This window comes from Electrona antarctica (assembly GCF_951216825.1).
Source record: "Electrona antarctica genome assembly, chromosome: 11".
NCBI classification, from domain to species: Eukaryota; Metazoa; Chordata; class Actinopteri; order Myctophiformes; family Myctophidae; genus Electrona; species Electrona antarctica.
In genome coordinates this window covers 37,095,711-37,115,220 of record NC_136792.1, presented here as the reverse complement: position 1 = coordinate 37,115,220, position 19,510 = coordinate 37,095,711, and the positions used below count along the sequence as shown (strand labels likewise).

Sequence of the window (19,510 nt, the reverse complement as noted above, 5' to 3'; positions counted from 1 at the left end):
TGTGTGTGTGTGTGTGTGTGTGTGTGTGTGTGTGTGTGTGTGAAACGGGATTTTCTGCATAGTTACTTTTGCTGTAAGTAGTAGCCTACTGTTGCACTTTTCTCAAGTAAACCCACCCACAACTACATTGTGGGGTTGCGAAAGTACTGTTGCTTATGTAACAAATGCAAAAAAGAGACATACCTGTCTTTTTTCCTCCACTCCATCATCCTCCCACACTCCCACACATCAGCCGAAGACTCCCTAACACAAGATATACTTTGTTCCAGTTTTGGCATTGGAGGAACACTTCCCCACATTTTGAGGTGTGGCGTCCTAGCCTGCAGGCACAGATAAGGTACTGGAGTGAAGAACAGAGACCGCAAGCACAAGGTATTTATATTTTACAATCAGCAGTATTGTCACACCACTGGTTTACAGGCAGTGATGTGTCGTTTTAAGGAAAGTGGAAGTATAGGCTATAGAGATAGAAAGATAGACAGTTCAGATAGTGAAAGGTTCATAGTAGAGTGAATCCAAAAATGTAATTTCAGATTTTTGCATTGCCATTTAAAAAATAACAGATATAGCCCTATAGGGTACAGACATGGTGTGCTATTCATGAGAATATAATGCAAATCACAAACCAGGATATTCCTGATCCATCGGCATTAAAGCACCTCTAGCTGACTGGACATACAGCATTAATGGTGGGCAGGAAAGTAATTGTTAAGGAATGGAAGTCTGAGGATTCTGGAATGGAAGTCTGAGGATTGAGTAGTAGAATAGGCTTGGATATCTACAGATAATGTTCAGTGTTATACAATTTCTAAATTATGATTTAGTCTTAGTCTAGTTTTAGTTGACTAAATATATAAAAAAAACGTAGTCTTAGTCTAAATGTTTGCTTTGATTGTGCAATACAGACAGACACAGATTTATAGTTGTAATATTAGACATGTCTTAATTTTAGTATCAAATGACAATAAATAAGTACATGACCTTGATCCAGTTTTAATTTTGACAGCAAATTCTGATTTAGTCTTATGTATCTATCTGGTTGTAGTTGTGGCTTTACAGGTAGGCTGACAGACAGACAGACAGACAGACAGACGGAGTGTGACAACACCTAACGATAACCTCTAGGCCTACTCATCACCGTGAAGACCGTTACGTTCCACTGACGCCAATGCCAACGTAGTAAGCAGACCGTGGATAATAACACAAATATTATAACAACAATAAACACATTGGAATTTGGAACCCACTGCCAGGACGGATACAAATGCACAGACAGAACAAGATGTGAGACGGCGGTGACATGCCGACCGGACGACAGCACAGCGGAGCCATCTTACTGTGTCTGTCCGTCTGCCTGTGTGTCCTGGACAGGCCCAGAGAGACGCATGGACAGCAGTCAGTGGGGCACTGTCTGGGCACGGAGGAGACGTCCGAACTGGCACGACAATTCAGGGAGCAAATCAAAGTCAAGGTACAGTAGGGCTGCTTTTTAGTGTCATTCTGGATTATTATTATTTATTTTTTAAACAAATAGGCCTACTGTATTGAGCAATATACAGGGTTCCATTTGTTAAAATAATAAATAAGAGAGGGGGACAATGTCTTACTTAAGCCTTGTGTTGCCATAAACAAAACACGTTTTGGTGGATAAACCTTTTTATACACCTCAAGTCAAAACTATAACTAATGAGGCGTTGTTCCATATGACACACAAGGACCAAATCAAATGATCAGTTTATCAAGTGTGTAAATGTATACACAGAGTGGGAACACAGAAGGCAGACAATTAGTGGAGATGGAGTGATACCAATACCATAGTGATACATGGATATTGAATATTACCTCGTTTAAAACATTTGACTCCAATGTAAACAAAATGAAATAAGAAGGTTGACAAAGGCTTTTTTACGATTTTGATTCTGGAAAGTTATGCAAATGTGGGCATATTTTCCTATATAATGCCTAATTTGCATATTTAAATGTACAATTTCAGAGAACTTGTAATACAATAAATCATTGTCTTCATGTAAGTGATCAACTAGGGAAGTTTCATGCTGATATCTATTTCTTAAAATATTTCATCCTATTCATCTATAGCCAGGTGATATGAAAAGGCTACACCTACGGAAGGGTTATCATACATACATTTACTTATATTGACGCTATAAACAATTTAATATAGGTATATGGCTTTGCCCATGGACTAATTTTAATTTTGGGGCTCTGGCTCCAATAAGTCAAAGGATCCTTCGTGTGCGCTGCCCCTGCAGCTTGCAGACACATCTGTGGTTTATGAGCTTGTGGACCGGCTATTTTCCGTATTTTAACACTGTGAACATTGTGAAAACATTAAATAGGTGTGCTGTCCTCCTAACAGTGTCTCCATTAATTGACAGCCAGCCAAACTCCCTTAAACACCACACGGAGTCAGGTTGTAGCGTTCTACTGTAGCTCCAGTTTTAATTTTCTTGATGTGTGTAAAGTATATAGTAAACTGCAATTTAAACAAAACAGAAACACAAATATTCCATCAGCAAACAATAAATAACACAAAAAGTAACATTATGAATTATGTAAATGCAAACTATAAATATATCCACTTACAGACAATGCTTACGAAGGAGAACACATAACTCTGCAACATGTGCTGTAACAAACTCAAAATCTCTGCCTGCTGTCTAGCAGTGTTGCTTCCTATTTGTCTCCCTCCCTCCTTTAGAACCACACATGAACAGACCCAGATTATTGTGTTTTGCCAATTTGCCATACTGTGCTGTTTAATTGTGCTGTGCTACATTTAACAATGTAGGGGGGGGGGATCTGCAGGCTATAATAAGTGTAATTTTGGGGGTCCTTGACATGAAAAAGTTTGGGAACCACACGCCCCAGGGGACTATTCTTGTCCACCTAATTTTCTCCCTCTACATCAAATCTCTTTGCTGATAGCAGATCTAGTGAGCCGAACTGTTGCCTCCCCCAAATTGCAAATGCTTCCGTCATACAGTCTGGAGCAGGAGAGGGCCACTATTTCCACACTCACTCCAGAGGGCAACATTGCATAGTGTCAGGCAGAAACCTCTTATCTCTGTATTTAACTTTATTACGTTGTCATTCTATGTCACACAAAAGTAACACAAATAGCCGATCTACAAGCTCAAAACACGTCGCACTGAGACACATTTTGAGCTTGCTCTTTTTGCTACTTCTGAATTAGATTCCTGAATTCTTGTTCTTTTTTTTTTTAATTGGAATCCTGAAAAGTTGAAATTCAAATGTAATTCAAATGCATCTTCTGTACTATACTTCTAGTAATACTTAGTTAACTTTATGAACTTAAATACAAATACATTGGACAAAAAAAAGACAAGATAGTAATACTAGTCATTATGCTACTAATATAGGCCTAGGCTAAAGTGGGTGTGCAATTGTAACAGTTGAAGCTTATCTAAAATTGTTTATTATATATTATGTAAATATATTTTAACTTAGGGTAAGTGATTTCCTTTGGTTAAAATAAGTGTTTAAAAGCTCTTGACTATTGTGATAGTACTCGTTGCTATGGAGTGTCTGTTCAGTAACAGGAGTCTCCATGTCTCTCCAGCTTTTTATTAAACAGAAAATACATTTTCAGGTCGGGATACCAATTTTATCCAAACAGGATAGAGAACGCAGTCAGGATTCAGATTAAACAAGTGGAATTGTAAGTGATCAGACACCTGTGAGCAGTGAGCTGCAGACACCTACCTGAAAATGTATTTTCTGTTTATTAAAGAGCTGGAGAAACACTCTATATATATATAGCAATGATTACTATCAGAATATAGTGAATTAACCTTTTTAACAAAAAAACTTTTGTTTTAACCAAAATATAGTAGGCTACTTACCCTACCTTAAGATATATTTTTGTGCACGGAAGTGATGAACAGACGATAGCTTCCAGCCTTGGGTTTCGGGAGGTGTAGTTGCCGGGAAGAAACTCCATTTTTCAGGAAATTAAAAATATAATTTTTTCAGGAAATTAAAGGACCACTTCACCACTTTTCAACCTCTCTTCATAATTATAATTGGTCCTCACTAATGATCATGATAAAATAGCACCCTTTTTTCCTACTCAGTCTGTGTCGCATAGGAGGGCTGTGGGCAGTTCAGAAAACCGTCCACCAGTGACATCATCGATGTGGAATCCAAGCTAATAGAAACTGCAGGCTTTCTTTTCCCGAAAAGTTGCAATGCGAAAATTGAAGCCATCGTTCTCACAGTCTTATATATATTTTAATCTGCCCAACGATGATGTTACTGGTGGACGGGTTTCTGAACTGCCCACAGCCATCCTATGAGACACAGACTGAGTAGAAAAACTCCCTCAAAAATAGAGTTAGGACGTTTCCTCAAATTCCTCCCGACAGCAACGATTTGAGATTGTGGAATAGTTGTCTGACTACGAAAGGCTATACACGCTGCGACACGATGAGAACTCGTAGGCCGGCTATCTTCGGCATGTTATAGGCAATGCCAGAGCAAATTAAATTCATACGGGAAGATTGGTCATGTTCCCAGCCTAGTGTATCAATTGCTATATCAATGACTCACTCACCCCTTGAAGCTTTGGGGGATTTTTGTCTCCTAACAGCAGCGTCAGCAAATATTTAATTATTGGCAAAGACACACATTGTCACTCTTACCACCTTTTATTTACTTCTGCCAGATAAAATGTTGAAATGCTTAAGCCCTATTTAATGTTTTCACAATGTTCACAGTGTTAAAATACGGAAAATAGCCGGTCCACAAGCTCATAAACCACAGATGTGTCTGCAAGCTGCAGGGGCAGCGCACATGAAGGCACCTTTGACTTATTAGAGCCAGAGCCCCAAAATCGGGCTATGATTACAAAATGAGTCCATGGTGTTCTGCCTCCCACTGGGAGGCAGAACACCATGGACTCATTTTGGTGCTAAACACAAAATTAACTGCCTGGGAGGCTCCCAAGCAGTTAATTTTGTGTTTAGCACCACCTGTGCTTCTAGTGTGGTATTGCAACAGAAGTAGGACTGGGGGATGGGTCATTTGAGTGTTCAACTCTTGTGAGTTGTTGATTGCAAGAGTAGCACCTGTTTTGTATTGGAGGTAATCAGGGCAAAAGCCAGAGCTCAGGCACTAGTGGAAAGATACTGATAGAGAGCAGAGCTCAGTCACTCTAGAGATCACAATATATAGTACTGCAACTATGCATTGCTTACAATACAGCAAACTACACTACAATATGCACCATGTACACAGCAGTTATTCACAAATAATCACTTAAGTATATCAGCTTCATGAAAGGACATTATCACCATCATCAAATACAACATAAGGGAACTATATCGTCACCCATATTCTGTATATTAACATTATGGTTGCCACATTGACAAGGAGAAATCAAACCAATCATATACTAATCATCAGTCTTGCCATTTACATGAATCAGAACAAAATAACAATAATGTTGGTAACTTACTTTGGGCGCACACAACTTAAACATTTGACAGGTAGTCGACTGGTAAGACAGTAATAAAATAGAAATGTTCAGCTCTGCTGCTGCCATGTTCTCCTGTCCTGTCCTTGTTCTGAACTGAATTAAATCAAGAGCACGGTGCACCTGTGCTAATAATCACACCTGCACTGGATGTACAAGAGAATATTTTTACAGCTATAGAAGTGATTTTCATTTCAAGGACCCCCACTTTGACATTTTGCCATTTAATGGCATTTATATCTGTGAGACCCCAATTTATACTGTACAATCTATGTTAATTTAACTCTGAGAGTGTACAAATGGAACCAAACCAGGGTACAGTCAAACAGAAATCAGTACAGGGTACAGTCAATTTTCAAACACACGTCCAATGGGATCACCGAAAAAAGTCTGTGCGGTCTTGTTTCCGTTCAGGTCATGGGTATTCAATTCATAATCATGACATGCAAAATAATAACAAAAATCAAATCATCATAAAAGGTAAAAATACCAAAAAATATGTACAGGTGGGGGAACAAAGAAGGGGTTGAAAACATTTGGGAAGCCCTGGAAGATGACTATATCTAGGTGGTATATAGGTGGTTCTGGTCACGTAATGACAGCGCACAAAAACTGTCTTGGTCCTGGACTTGATTGATTTTGTTCTAGGACACTGAACACAAATATTTGACTTGGCCCACATTATTCAGAACCTCCCTGTATTCCATTTACAGTACACCATGCAAAACATTTTCAAAAAAATAATATGAGGTATTTGAATGGATTACCAGCACGAAGTATCCTTTCATTCACAATTGCTTTACTCATGACATGGATTACACTAACAATAATTAAAGTCAATAATCAAAGTAGCTATTCTTCTATAAAATAATTTGTAAAGTGATATACTGTAATGTGAAGTAATTACCTGTGTAAGTGAACACATGCATGCGCATCCACGAAACTGGTTGCGACCCTCATCAAGTCACCTTTCGATCGGTGCTGGCTTAAAAGGATCCCTGGCTAATAAGCCTTATATGCCTTAATTAATACATTATAATTGCCCTATAACTAAAATTAGAAATTAAAATATGTTATTAAAATACTCACTCTATAGAGCTCCGAAGTCTGACGTCACTTTCAGTAGAGGTCGTCAATCTCCAGGTTCATGTATTTGTTTATTTGCATTGAGATCCCCAAACGGCGATTTTGGGTCGCTTCATATAAGAACTGTGTTTGAAAAATAAACCGACCACCTCGGCGTTTCTGTCAGGCGAGTGGCTGTGCATCGTTAATGATGTCCATTCATATTTGATACAGCCAGTTTCTAGAGAAAATGGAATTAATGTGACCGCAAAAGCCTTGAAACTACATATGAATGCAATGTCGCTGAGCATATACGTCACACCCAGCTGTCAACATATTGCGTTCCTGAGATTCCTCGTTGACGTAAGCTCAGCTGGTGGTGACTCGACTCGTACTAACCATGATACATTATATATCAATAAAATAAATAAAAAAATAAACGTAATTAACGTTCAGTTTCTGTTGTGCGACGGGCTGCGGGCAGAAGCAGCCTACCCGGAAATGTAGTCTCTGGGTTGTTTGGCTCGTTTCTAACGCTTATTTTGTTACTCTTTGGGTATATTTGTACATTTCCACCTTCAGTCGATGCTTCATATCCATATGAGTGAAAAGGCCCGGGTGATCGGTTTATTTTTCAAACACAGTTCTTATATGATGCGATCTAAAATCCCCCTATGGAGAGTACAATGCTTATAAAAACATACATGAACCATGGCGCTCACTGCCCTCTACTGGTAGTAGAGGGCAGTGACGTCAGGACTTCGGTGCTCTATCGCAAGTTTAATGTAAAATAATAGGCTGAGTAATGCAAAGTCCCAGTTCACAGTTCTTCAGAAATATAAATGTTATTATTTTTCTCACCTCAAAAACATCCGTAAAGGAGTTTTATAGTACCTGGAACTTGGCTCTATTTTTGCCCTCATTTTCAATTCCGGGATCTATTAATTATGCTCAGCTGTTCAGACTTAAAACCAGTGGAGGAAACTATTGTATCTGGTGGGTCCATCATAGACCCACCTGACACAATAGTGGTGGGGGTTCATGCACCATTCCATGGGTTAAGAATTTAAGATTAGGGTTTTTTGTCAGGTGAAGACGGGCCTATTTTCGCTCAGGTTGGCTTTGAGGACCTAGTCATGATAGGCTGCCCCGAGTCTGAACCCATACTCTGAAACGCCGCCTAAGCCAATGGGAGTGCCTCCTAAGCCCTGAACGGCTGAATGTGGAAGTGTTAACCTAGACTCTGCAACGCCGCAGTATAACTCTGTGTGGCTAATGTTATGAGCTAACTGCAGCTACAGAACAAAACACAGTGATTGAACCAACAAAAGCATGTCGGAAACGAACGCAAACAATGGTCACGACGTTGTCACAGAAACATAGGCTACACGTTAAAAAAATAATGACAGATGCACAACGGAGAGCGCTTGTTTCACCTGGCAGTTAATGGTACGCGTGTCATTCTTGTTTCTTCCTTGTTACTCACTCACACTATCACAGGCTACATTCATGAGATCGACAAAGTTGTATACAGCCACATTTGAATGCATCAACTATTTAAAGGTATATTCAGTGATTTTACTTAATTCAAATATCACTTATTTTTCCTTTTTTTCTGGATAATCCTACCTACTATAGAGTGTGCTGACCAAATAAGGAGTTCCTCCCTGTCCCCAGTGAGCCCCTGGGGTCAAAAAACCCTAGTTTCAGTTTTGGTGGTGGGTGGCAAAGCCTTCATCCAATCAGGATGAGAGGGGCCTTCCTCCAATCATGATCGACTGGGAGCGGGCCTTAGTGCACATGCTGTTGGCCTGTTGCACTTCCCCCCACTGTAGAGCGTGCATGTGCACATTTTGTTACCGGGGCGGACTGGGTGGTTTTCCAAATCACCCAAATCACTGAATGCTCCTTTAAGGATTTGTCCCTGGACCAAACAGGACACCCCAAGTCCTCTCTCAAAATATTATTGTGACCGTATGTTGCGTTTACTATGAAAACCTGCATTTCCTGTCAGTCAGTCAGTGCGTTGTGTCACACCGTCACATGGTTACGCATCGTGACATCACGCCTCGTGACACGTCATACCACCATATATGGCCGTCTCCATATATGAAGATCAGGACACTGACCTCATCAAACCCTGGATAGCCATACATGGAGAAGACTGGATCATCACCTAGATTCATGGAGCCGGCCAGTAACTCTACATCTGACCTCAAACCCTTATATCTCCATATATGGAGCTGACCTGTTCAGACATTCCATATGTTGTTCCTTCCCCCACCTGTCCTTCCTCTTTGATGTCTCCCTTTTGACTGATACCTGTCCATTCAAACTCTAGATGGGCCCGCCCCAAAGTTATTAGTAGAGTTCTCAACAGGCCCGAAAGTTAAGGCCAGGCCCTACCTGGCCCTCATCAAACCATGTACCCTCAAGACACTGCCTCCGCTGCCACCCTTAGATCGCCATATATGGAGCTGACCTGTTCTGACATTCCATATGTTGATCTGACCTCCTCAAACCATGTACACTCAAGACACGCTCCATATATTGCCAGACCTCATCAAACATTTAGAGATGTATACAAATATACACTTCTATATAGCCAAAAACAGGAAATCATCATAAAAGGGGCAAAAAAACATATACAGTAAGGGGAAAAAGGGGGTTCAGATTTTACGGGGGCCAGTTTCAAATTGCAACCATCCGTAGGTGCCCTTTGAGAGCGGTTTTGAAGGAGTCAAGGGATGTGCATGTCGTAATGACTGTTGGTAGGGTGTTCCACATTTTGGTGGCATAGGAGCGAAATTAATTTAGAATTTAGTTTGTTTTGACACTGTTTGTTTTACATCATCATTACATCACCTAATCATAGCAACATTTATAGCTGCTCCAAGCTACACCGAATTCCCTCCTCGATGTTGTAAGATGATAAGAGCGCCCCTCCCTTTGTATTATTATTATTACTCTTAAAAAACTAAACTGTGTGTGTGTGTGTGTGCGTGCGTGCGTGCGTGCGTGCGTGCGTGTGTGTGTGTGTGTCTTTCTCATCAGAGTCAGACGTACGAGTTTGACTCCACACTTTACACCCCTACGCTGCTCAACTATCACGTATGTGTTTACAACATATTGTCATTTGTCACTTTATGTTTTCTACACGAGTGGTTTTCAGCCATTTTCATCAAGGATAAGGTCCATTATTTATTCTGCATTTGAGCCACTGACCACCATTTGATGAGATTTAGGTGACATTCACACCAGAAAGCTTTACTGCGATTAAAACGAATCCTGCTGCGAAACTGCGCTTCATTTGGCAGGTGTGAAGCCTCATTCGAATCCTAATGCGCATTAAAGAACCGCATTCTACTTCGACCAAAAACGGGGGTTTCGCTTCGCTTCCAATCGCACTTGATTTCGATTCGGTGCAGGTGGGAATGCAATCCGCAGCAAATAAAGGAAAATGAAGCAAACAATGTGGCGGTGAGGAGCTGAACACAGTTGGAGACGGAGAAGGCATATTCTTTTTATTTTTGTACAGTCCCAGACGGCACGACACATGCACGTTATGAGTATAATTTTATCACCATAGATTTCACTGTGTAGGCTAGTTTATGAATGGAACACATTGACAAAGGTCCCCCCTGCTGCGTTTCCAATTGCTGCGGATGACAGTGTGAAGGCAAACCGCAGCAAATTAAATATGCAAGAATCCCAACTTCTCCGCCCATTCGCATCGAGTCTACCGAAGTATTAGGTGGGAATGTGACCTTAGCCTCTCTGAGCCAAAACTTAGAATGTGTTTTGGTACCAACTTCATTAGGAAAGAACATGCAGGCAGCAGAAGGTTTTTCAATAACACACAACAAACAAAAGTAACTTACCCAATAAAAACAGATGACTGCCACCAGGTTATTATAGCTTACAGACTAGTGTGTGTGTGTGTGTGTGTGTGTGTGTGTGTGTGTGTGTGTGTGTGTGCGTGCGTGCGTGCGTGTGCGCTCGTGTGCGTGTGTGTGTGTGTGTATGTGCGCGTGTGCATGCGTGCGTGCGTGCATGCATTTTAGTTTTTACAATGTAATTTAAATAGAATCCATTTTACTTGCTACATCACACTGGTGTAAAGCAGTGGGTGATTTCTTTCACGGTCGCTCCATCGTTTTATAGTATTCCATGAGAAGAGAGAAGACAGAGGTAGAGTGAGATAGAGCAGGGAAAGGGAAATTGTAACATGATCCATTAACTTAGGCAGGGAAGGTGATGTGTCTTTATCCAATAATACAATATTTTTTAAATCTATAGTTTAAAATGACCACACCTGCTATGTAAAGTGTCTTGAGGCAACTTCTTGTGATTTGGCACTAAAATAACATTTAATTGAATTGCAATAAAATAAATTAAAGGTTGAAATACGGAAAGTTTCTGCCTGACAGCAATCATATTAATGCTATGACTATTATGTTTTCTCCAGCAGAAATGTCCCAGCTCCACAATCAGCTGCTTTGCTGCAGAAGCTAAAGTACTCAGATGGGAATGGACCAGCTACACATCACCACCCGTACCCAGAGCTCCCCACCGAACCACTCACTATCGCTTGGCCAGGAACCTAGCCATTCTAGAGAAGATGGTCAATGAGGTGAGGGAGGGATGATTGGATGCACGCACGTGCACACGCACGCACGCACGCACGCACGCACACGCACGCACGCACGCACGCACGCACGCACGCACGCACGCACTCGCTCTCTCACACACACACACACACACACACACACACACACACACACACACACACACACACACACACACACACACACACACACACACACACACACACACACAGTTGTGGTGGAAAGTAACCAAGTGCTTTAGTTAGTTTCAAGTTTACACAAATTTCTTTTGTTTTTTACTTTATTACTTGAGTATGTGATGTCCAATTTTCAGTATACCTGCAGAACTTATATTGTACATTTTGTCACTAGTTACTTAGATTATTAATACGAAACATACATGAACCAAAAACCATACGTATAATTAACTTTTACTATTACAACTTATAACTTATACTAACTTACTCGAATTGAAAATAGCTGATCTACAAGCTGATAGTAAGATTTGGACTCAAAAACATCTCCAGGACTATAGATATGTCCCTAACCGCCCCCCCAGGTCCTCCACTGCTGGCCTACTCGAACTCCCTAAAAAGGTGGCTACTAAAAAATATGGTGAGGGAGCTTTCTGCTTATGGGCCAACAGCCTGGCATAAACTCCCACTACAGCTCAGACAGGCTATAGACTTCTTTAAAGATGGAGTGCCACAATTTTTGTATTTTTCCAGTTTTTCATGTGTCTATGAGGTGACAGTACTTCATTAGCAATGGTGTAATAACTTTGTGTTTCTTCCTGGAGGCTGAAACCTTGACAGTCAAACGGGCCAATGAAATAAACAGTAATATAGTGACATCACATTATCAGCCCCTCCCCTAACCCCTCCCCTTTATCATACAACTACAGCTGTGGGTGCGGCTTCAGTTCAGGTGGATCACCACCCAACACCACCCACCAGGCAAACCAGGCATACTTAATAACTGGTGGAGGTGTCCACATAAAAGCATGATTTTAACAAATACTGTACACTTTTGGAAAAAGTTCTTCCTCCTTATATTATAATAATACCTGATGATCATGTTTTAGGGTGGAAAATAATCGTGGCACTCCATCTTTAAGGGTGCGTTCGGAAATGCGCACCGGGAATGTGGTCAGTTTGTTGAGTGTGGTGGGCAGTGACGTCACAGTGTGCCTTATTTACGAACGACCACAGCTGTGACGCATTCACACCGCCGACACCGGACAACCCCAGCTTCAGGGTAGGGTCGCTCAGTGCGGGCACTCGGCACTGAGACGGTGTGCCGGTGCTGAGTTGCCGGAGCTGAGTGAGCAGAGGCAGTTGAGGCAGGCAAGCGTCCAGTTCCAGAGTGGTTCAAGGTCATAGGTCCAACAGAGACGGATGATCTGGCAGGGCGTGAAGGGTTGAACCTGACTTTATAGTTGTGCTGATTGGTTGCCTCCGCCTCCTCTCCTGCACCTCTGTCTCACTCCTATAATTAGAGGATAGGTTAGAAAGAAGGGGAGGAAGACCGGGTAGGTGTGGCAGACGTGACAGATTGATTTGTGAAGGGGGTGTTGATCAGTTCAATGTGATCTGGGTGTCTTGATCTGGGTGATGATTAACTGGATGTGGTTTTTTTTAATGGATTCATGTACGTTGTATTTATTTGTGATTTGAAGATTATTGTTTCTTTTCTTTTTTTTAATAGTTTTTATCCCACGATTTTGTAACGCATTTTTCACCCCTGTGTCAATTATCTAATGTGATCCTACACACACTCCGCCAACCTAGTCCCCATATATGGGGGACATGGGGAGAGCAATGGATTTGAACTCATACTGTCCAAGTTGCTCCTTTACACCTGACAGGGGGGAGTTTCCCTGGTTGGACATAGCGCGTGGAAGGAACACGTTATTCCAACCAGTTCCTTTCCCCTCCATCAGGCGCCCCTGGCCAGGGGGAGGCAGTTTAGAGACCAGGATTACTGCATGTTTTTTGTGAGGGTACCTCCCCTAGGGGACACGGGGAGATCATGCAAACTCCACACAGAAAGGCCCTTTTGCCAACCCCGCCTTGGGTATGGGCACTGATGACGCGGAGGAGGAAACACACCGCCAGCACCCACAGCGTCCCGAGCTGGAATCGAACCCAGGACCTTCTAGCTGTGAGGCGACAGCACTACCAACTGTGCCACCGTGCCCCCAGATGATTGTTTCTATTCTGTAAATGGCTTTTTGAGAGATTGACAAGAGGTAGTGTAGTGACTCTCTCTCTCTCTCTCTCTCTCTCTCTCTGTCTCTCAGTCTCTCTCTCAGACTGTAGAAGCAGGGTGTCCACAGTGTGAGTTCTACGTGAAGAGATCAGCAGAGATGTTCCTCGATGCCCTGCTGGACGTTTTGTACAGCATCAACTCCCAGAAATGCCGTCGCTGAACTTAACCGGGCCCCTAAGGGGGACATGGACACACAGATGACTTGGTCCCTCCGTGTGGCCCCTGAACACTCGGGTGGCCCCTGGATCTTTGTCTACCAAGATATTTCATAATGTAAAGATATTTTGTAAAGTGACATTTCATAATGATTTATTTAATAATGCATAGATGTTAGTATGTATGTAGTAACAATGTTCCAAAATATAATATTCCATAATGTAAAGATATTTCATGATACATTGCATGATGTAAATATGTGTCATAATATTGTATTTCATATAAATGTTGATATTGTATAACATAAACACCATAAAGATATGTTTTGACAAAAAATAAGCAGATGGAAAAATAGTATCAGACATTTAAACAAAATATGAAATATCTACACACAGCGTCAGCATACATAAGCAGGTACATCTCAGAGGTACATTTGTATCAAGAAGTGGCAAAGACTTGGACTTGTCCATGGCAAATTTTTGATTTTTGATCATTATAAATTCAGTATAGGCTACCTATACTGAATTTCAATTAAGTCTCCAGCTTTTCTTCAGAATATATGTATGACACATTAGGAGTCCAACTAGTACTAGTGGACTCAAATGGACCCATTGGTCCTCTCAGAGTTACAGACCTGTTATAGTCAATCAGGGCTAGCTATTTATGTATTTCTGGTAATATTATTGTCCGCTTATTTGTCCATGGCAAAAATGGAATTTTGACACAAATGTCCACCACAAGCCAGCAGGGCGATGACCCCTGAAATACTTAAACAATATAAACGCATCTTGAAATTGTACTTAAGTACACTACTTGAGTAAATGTACTTAGTTACTTTTCCCATGCACTGAATACTAGTTAAAGCTGCACTATGTAACTTTCCTCTTCTACCCCGGATTTGAACCCGGTTTCCTGTGCAAGTGCTGACATTTTTACCATTGAACTGATAGGGTAGCAGGTTAACCCTAGCCTGCTGCTTGCTCAGGGGATAAATTTGGTCTTGGTCGAAATTGGTGTCAGATCCTTGACCATGACCTTTGACACGAATGTCTCAATAGAAGAGCACGGAGACGAAATTGTATAAGTTACCGGTATATTGTATTAACATACTTGGACAAAATCACATTTCATGAATTAAAAAGTGACAGTGCCGCTTTAAATTAAATTGTTCCTATTTTTGAGGGGCGCTGTGTGTACAGCTGATTGGCTGAGAGCACAGAATGTGATGTATGATAAGCGCTCCTCACTTCACATGAGTGTGATTTCTTTTTTTTCTGGAGACCCCCTGGAACCCCCTCAAGGATGCCAGGGGGTCCTCAGACCAACCCCCCTTCGAGAAGCAGTAGAATTAACAGCTGTGTTCATGTACAAATCACATGAATGTGATTTGTGCAACAATAATACAAAAATCACACCCGTGTGAACTGAGTGGTGTAAGGTATTATATAGCCTGATCAGCTGTGGTCTGACGTAATGTCTGACGTAATGAAATCACACCCGGGTGAACTGGGTGACCGTAGCAACCATGCTCATTTTTTGGTACGAACAGACAGACAGACAGACACGTAAACTAACAAAGCCAGTCGTAGGAGTGGTTTACACCACTCAAAAATGTGTCAGTGTGTTTACAAACAGACTGGTATCAGTGTCACGAACAGTGTGAATTCTGCTTCTACTTTTGATGGAAAGAGTAGACTTATAACTTAAGGACAACACAAGCAGAACAAACAATAATTTATGTTTTGTTGGGTGTTCTCTATGGACCATTATCAGGCATTTATCCTGTGTAATGATGCCCTCTAGTGGACTGTATTCATCACTGCAATGTATGATGGATGGCTCATGTTTGTTTTTCATTAGTTGAAGCAAGGTTGTAGTCCTTGACAACATGTGTCAGACACGTGTGCATGTGGGTTTGATGTGGATCCATCGTGGAGAAAGTCTTTATGAAATTATTTTGAATAATGAGTTATTTTGTAAATCATTTTTAATTGTGATATATATTTTACATTTTTGAAAATATTTTGAAATACTATATAGAATTCAGGAAACATGGCCTTGTGACCAACCGATGGGTCCCGAGACTCCCAACCCACTGAGAAACACTGTATTAGCATAGAGGGTCTGTCTGTGTTCAGAGCTACAATAGAGAAAGCAGCACCAAAAACCAAATGTCCGGTGTACACTGCCAACAGGCCACATAAGTATCATTTATTAACATTTTATATTTAAAAATCACAATTGTGTGAAGTTACTGGACAATTTGCTTGACACAAACATTGAAGACGAATGTGATTACGCAAATTCTGATTGGCCGGAATGAGATGATGATGTGCGATGATAAGAGCGCCCCTCACTTCACACAGGTGTAATTCTTTCATAAGGTAAATAATTCATAATAAATATGGAGACATACATCATAGATGACTGATATCACAAAGTGATATCACGAGTGTGAGCTCCACAATGGAGCCACATCGTTTCCCCGTGAATCCCATGTTTCACTGCTCCATCCATATAGTCATGTTGGGCAGAAACCTTGTATCACCATATCCCATCTTTTGTCTCCTACATCTCATAAATGAGTGTCCTGTTTTATAATTCGGGGATTATAGTGAATTACAGCATTGAATGATGAAGATATTCTATGAGGTTAGTCACCACAATATGGTCACGATCAAAAGCAGTGGTGGAAAGTAACTAATTATTACACTTACTCCAGTTAAGTGCTGTGATGTTTTGTTTAAACTCTATAGTCCAGTTGTGATCTGCAATGTGTAACAAATGGTTACACACTGCAGATTGTAATGAGTACAGTTTCATTACAATCCTAATATTTCCGGAGCTTTTATTGTCGTTACCAAAAATGCTCTACAATGTGGTGTTACTTTCACTTAATTACTATAAATTCCACCACAGATGGATTTCCCACTCAACTAAAAATAAAGAATCAACTGAAAAAAACATCAAAGAAGCAATCAGAACAGTTTATGTAGTCACATAATCTTGCCTTTATAACCAGCGATCCATGGAGTAGATCACACCGTCACATTGCAAAAGTCTAGATTAAATAAATCCAAGTTTCACTGTAAACAAAATGTGTGCAGCTCTGCTCACAGCTTTGCTACAGTTGCAAGCATCACCTCCAGCTGAATTCTTCCAGGACAACAAGGGGCACAAATCCCCTTCCTAACAAAGGCAACCTCTAGGTGGGCATAGTATAGCTGCATTTTCAGTGCCTTTTGCAGGACAGTCTAAATACATTTTATTACAAAGACAGACAAACAATCCTTTCACACATGCTGTTTGCAACTTCAATAATGTCTGCCAATGCTCAGCATCTTATGCAAACATCATTTACAGTGTTAAAAACTGCATCTCTATAGATCAGTGGTTCCCTTTTTAATTTCAAGGACCCCCAGTTTGATATGCATTTGACCACAGACCCCTGGAAACCCCAAAAAGGTCAACTGGACCTAGGGGTCGCCGGGCACCACATTAAGAACCACTGCTATAGATGAAAAGTTGTCAGAGGCAGACAGTAGGCATTCCTTAATGCAGCGTCTATTGGGCAAGGTCCGATGGATTCCTAAATGTTTGTTTGAAATGGGGCCCCTGAAGCTCTCAAAAGGCCCTCGACAGGCTCTGAAGGGGCCCCTGAGAGATCCACAACAACAGTACTCCTGGCCCATGCTTTACTGGCTGACAGTCACCTCTCCATCAATTATTTATATCCACGTCTGATATAGAAAAGAACTCCCCAACAAGACCAATGCCATTATCAGATAAAAGTTAAGGTGCCTTCAGTTTTGGATGAGCATCTATGTGAACACTATTGGCCGTGTTCAGGGGAGGGAAGCCAGGCGGGCGGGGAGGGTCCGAGGGTGATATTTGACTCCTGCAGGCTGGAGCAGTGCTTGTCAGCAGGGAATGTTGAGGAGAACCCACTGATAGGTGAGTCAGGACACAACAGCAGTGGCAATCAATTGGCTTAAAATTAATACGGGTAAACAAATATTGGCAAGTCTAAATGTAACCACTTAAAGGACAACCAAGGTTCATGTTTTAGGTTGTGAAAGTTAAACATTTTCTCATTTGCTGCTTTCTTTCATTTTAGCGATTCTAGCGATTTTTTTTTCAGGGGGTGGGGGCATTCGAACATGTGGCTAAATATACATATTTATACATAATACATATTTAGCCCCATCATTCGAATCAAACTAAAAAAGCAGCAAATTACATGTTGTCCATGGTGCCGCAGGGCTCTATACTAGATTATCTAGTATTTCCCTCTACACCAAATGGTTTTACTGAAAATAAATAAACAATCTACAAGGCAGCTGCTCAGCAGTCAGCTGTCATGCTGCGACACATTGTGACTTTGTAGATCAGCTATATTCAGTGAACGCTCCCTCCCCCTTGAACAGGGAAGCTAGGTTTATAGCCAAATAAATTAAAATGTCTTCATTTGGGTTTTTTTACATTTCACCTACATTTCCCAAAATATTCCGCAAGGATACAAAAATATAACCGCATGAGGATTTCAGTCAGAGATAGCCTGTCCCCACTTCTTCTGTTGATTGTTATATTGTGGTGGTTAATGATGCCCTCCATTCGGATAAGCATCGGGGCAGGCTCATTATGTTTTTTGTCAGAGGTTGCATCGTCATCATGTCCTCAGCTCTGCGGCTTGTCACCTTCGTCCCTGTTGGGCCCCATGAAGTCCACGCCGTCCACGGGGATGTCCTTGTCCTTGATGGCCTGCCGCACGCAGTGCTGGTATTTCTTGAAGGTGTCGGTGCACGGGTCCCCCCCGCGGTCCCCCTTCAGGAACTTCTCGGCGAACCAGCGGTTGAAGCACTGGTCGTACTCCCGCTTCAGCTCGGTGCAGCCCTCTCCCACGCTGTTCATCACGGAAACAAAAATGTCCCCCGAAACAACAAATGTTGTTTAAACAACGGAGATATCCCCCAAACAAAAGAAAATGTCGTATAGACAAGGAAAATGTTCCAAAAACAGAGAATATGACGTTTAAATACTGTTTAATTACCACGTCCTCCGCGTGACACGGTATTATGACTGTTTATCTTCCTTACCAGTACATACAAATGATAGTGTCGACGTTGTCGAAAATAGCAGATCTATAAACCCACAATACTTCACCACCGCAACGTGTTTTGGGCTTATATATCTGCTATTTTTTCTTCCTAACTCCCTTCCTTCCTTGCTCCTCCTCCAACTCTCCTTGAAACGTGCGTTCTGATTGGTGGACCCGGTGACCGGGCGTCAAGACGTCAGCCCGATCTCCTTGAGACGTGCGCTGTGGTTGGTGGACCCGGCGAGACGTCACTGCACAAACACACGTGACGTTTGCGGGGCCAGCACTGGGCGAGAGTGGCGACACTAGCGTTGACTCCCATTGTAAAAATGGAATGAGGAAGTGCTCATTCTATCTCAATGGGATAGTTCCAGCCATAGGAGCAATGTTTGGAACTATAGCCCATAGACACCTGCTTTGCGGCGAGATCAAAGCGTGTCGCTACTCTCCTACTCTACACTCTGCACTGGGCCAGCAGCGAGAACGGTAACGGCTGGTACTACTTGGAAGCGGGTGTGAAATACCATAGACAATTTAGACATACAGCATAAGGCCAAGTAGTAATACACGGGCCTGAGGCTAGTCAACTAGGCCTACATACATCCTCCTGATCTTTTCCCCCACCTATCTCTTGTTTATTTTCACAATACAAGTAACCATACCCATACATCACTTAAGTCATTGGGAATGAGGAGTGTGTACCTAATTATTATGATGAAAAATGAATTCACTTTGTGACTGTCATTTATGTAAATAATGTATTGATTTTGGAGAAATACAAGAATCTCACAAAAGAAG

At 41.6% G+C, this 19,510-nt stretch overlaps 2 protein-coding genes across 6 annotated transcripts; one reads left to right on the top strand and one right to left on the bottom strand.

Moving 5' to 3' along the window:
- Positions 1 to 316: 316 nt before the first annotated feature.
- il15l (interleukin 15, like) lies at positions 317 to 13,712 on the top strand. Of its 5 annotated transcripts, XM_079514726.1 has the most exons (5): positions 317 to 372; positions 1,254 to 1,471; positions 9,635 to 9,691; positions 11,049 to 11,213; positions 13,490 to 13,712. In XM_079514726.1, the coding sequence occupies exons 2-5, from the start codon at positions 1,301 to 1,303 to the stop codon at positions 13,616 to 13,618; spliced, it is 522 nt and encodes a 173-aa protein (XP_079370852.1). In that variant the 5' UTR covers positions 317 to 372; positions 1,254 to 1,300; the 3' UTR covers positions 13,619 to 13,712. The 5 variants fall into 5 exon arrangements, with proteins under 5 accessions (XP_079370852.1, XP_079370853.1, XP_079370851.1 ...); XM_079514727.1 differs by lacking the exon at positions 317 to 372 and having other exon boundaries at positions 1,230 to 1,471; positions 11,052 to 11,213; XM_079514725.1 differs by lacking the exon at positions 317 to 372 and having other exon boundaries at positions 1,230 to 1,471.
- A 2,868-nt stretch (positions 13,713 to 16,580) lies between these two features.
- On the bottom strand, positions 16,581 to 18,777 carry triap1 (TP53 regulated inhibitor of apoptosis 1). Its single transcript, XM_079514724.1, has one exon. The coding sequence runs from the start codon at positions 18,523 to 18,525 to the stop codon at positions 18,292 to 18,294; it is 234 nt and encodes a 77-aa protein (XP_079370850.1). The 5' UTR covers positions 18,526 to 18,777; the 3' UTR covers positions 16,581 to 18,291.
- Positions 18,778 to 19,510: the final 733 nt, after the last annotated feature.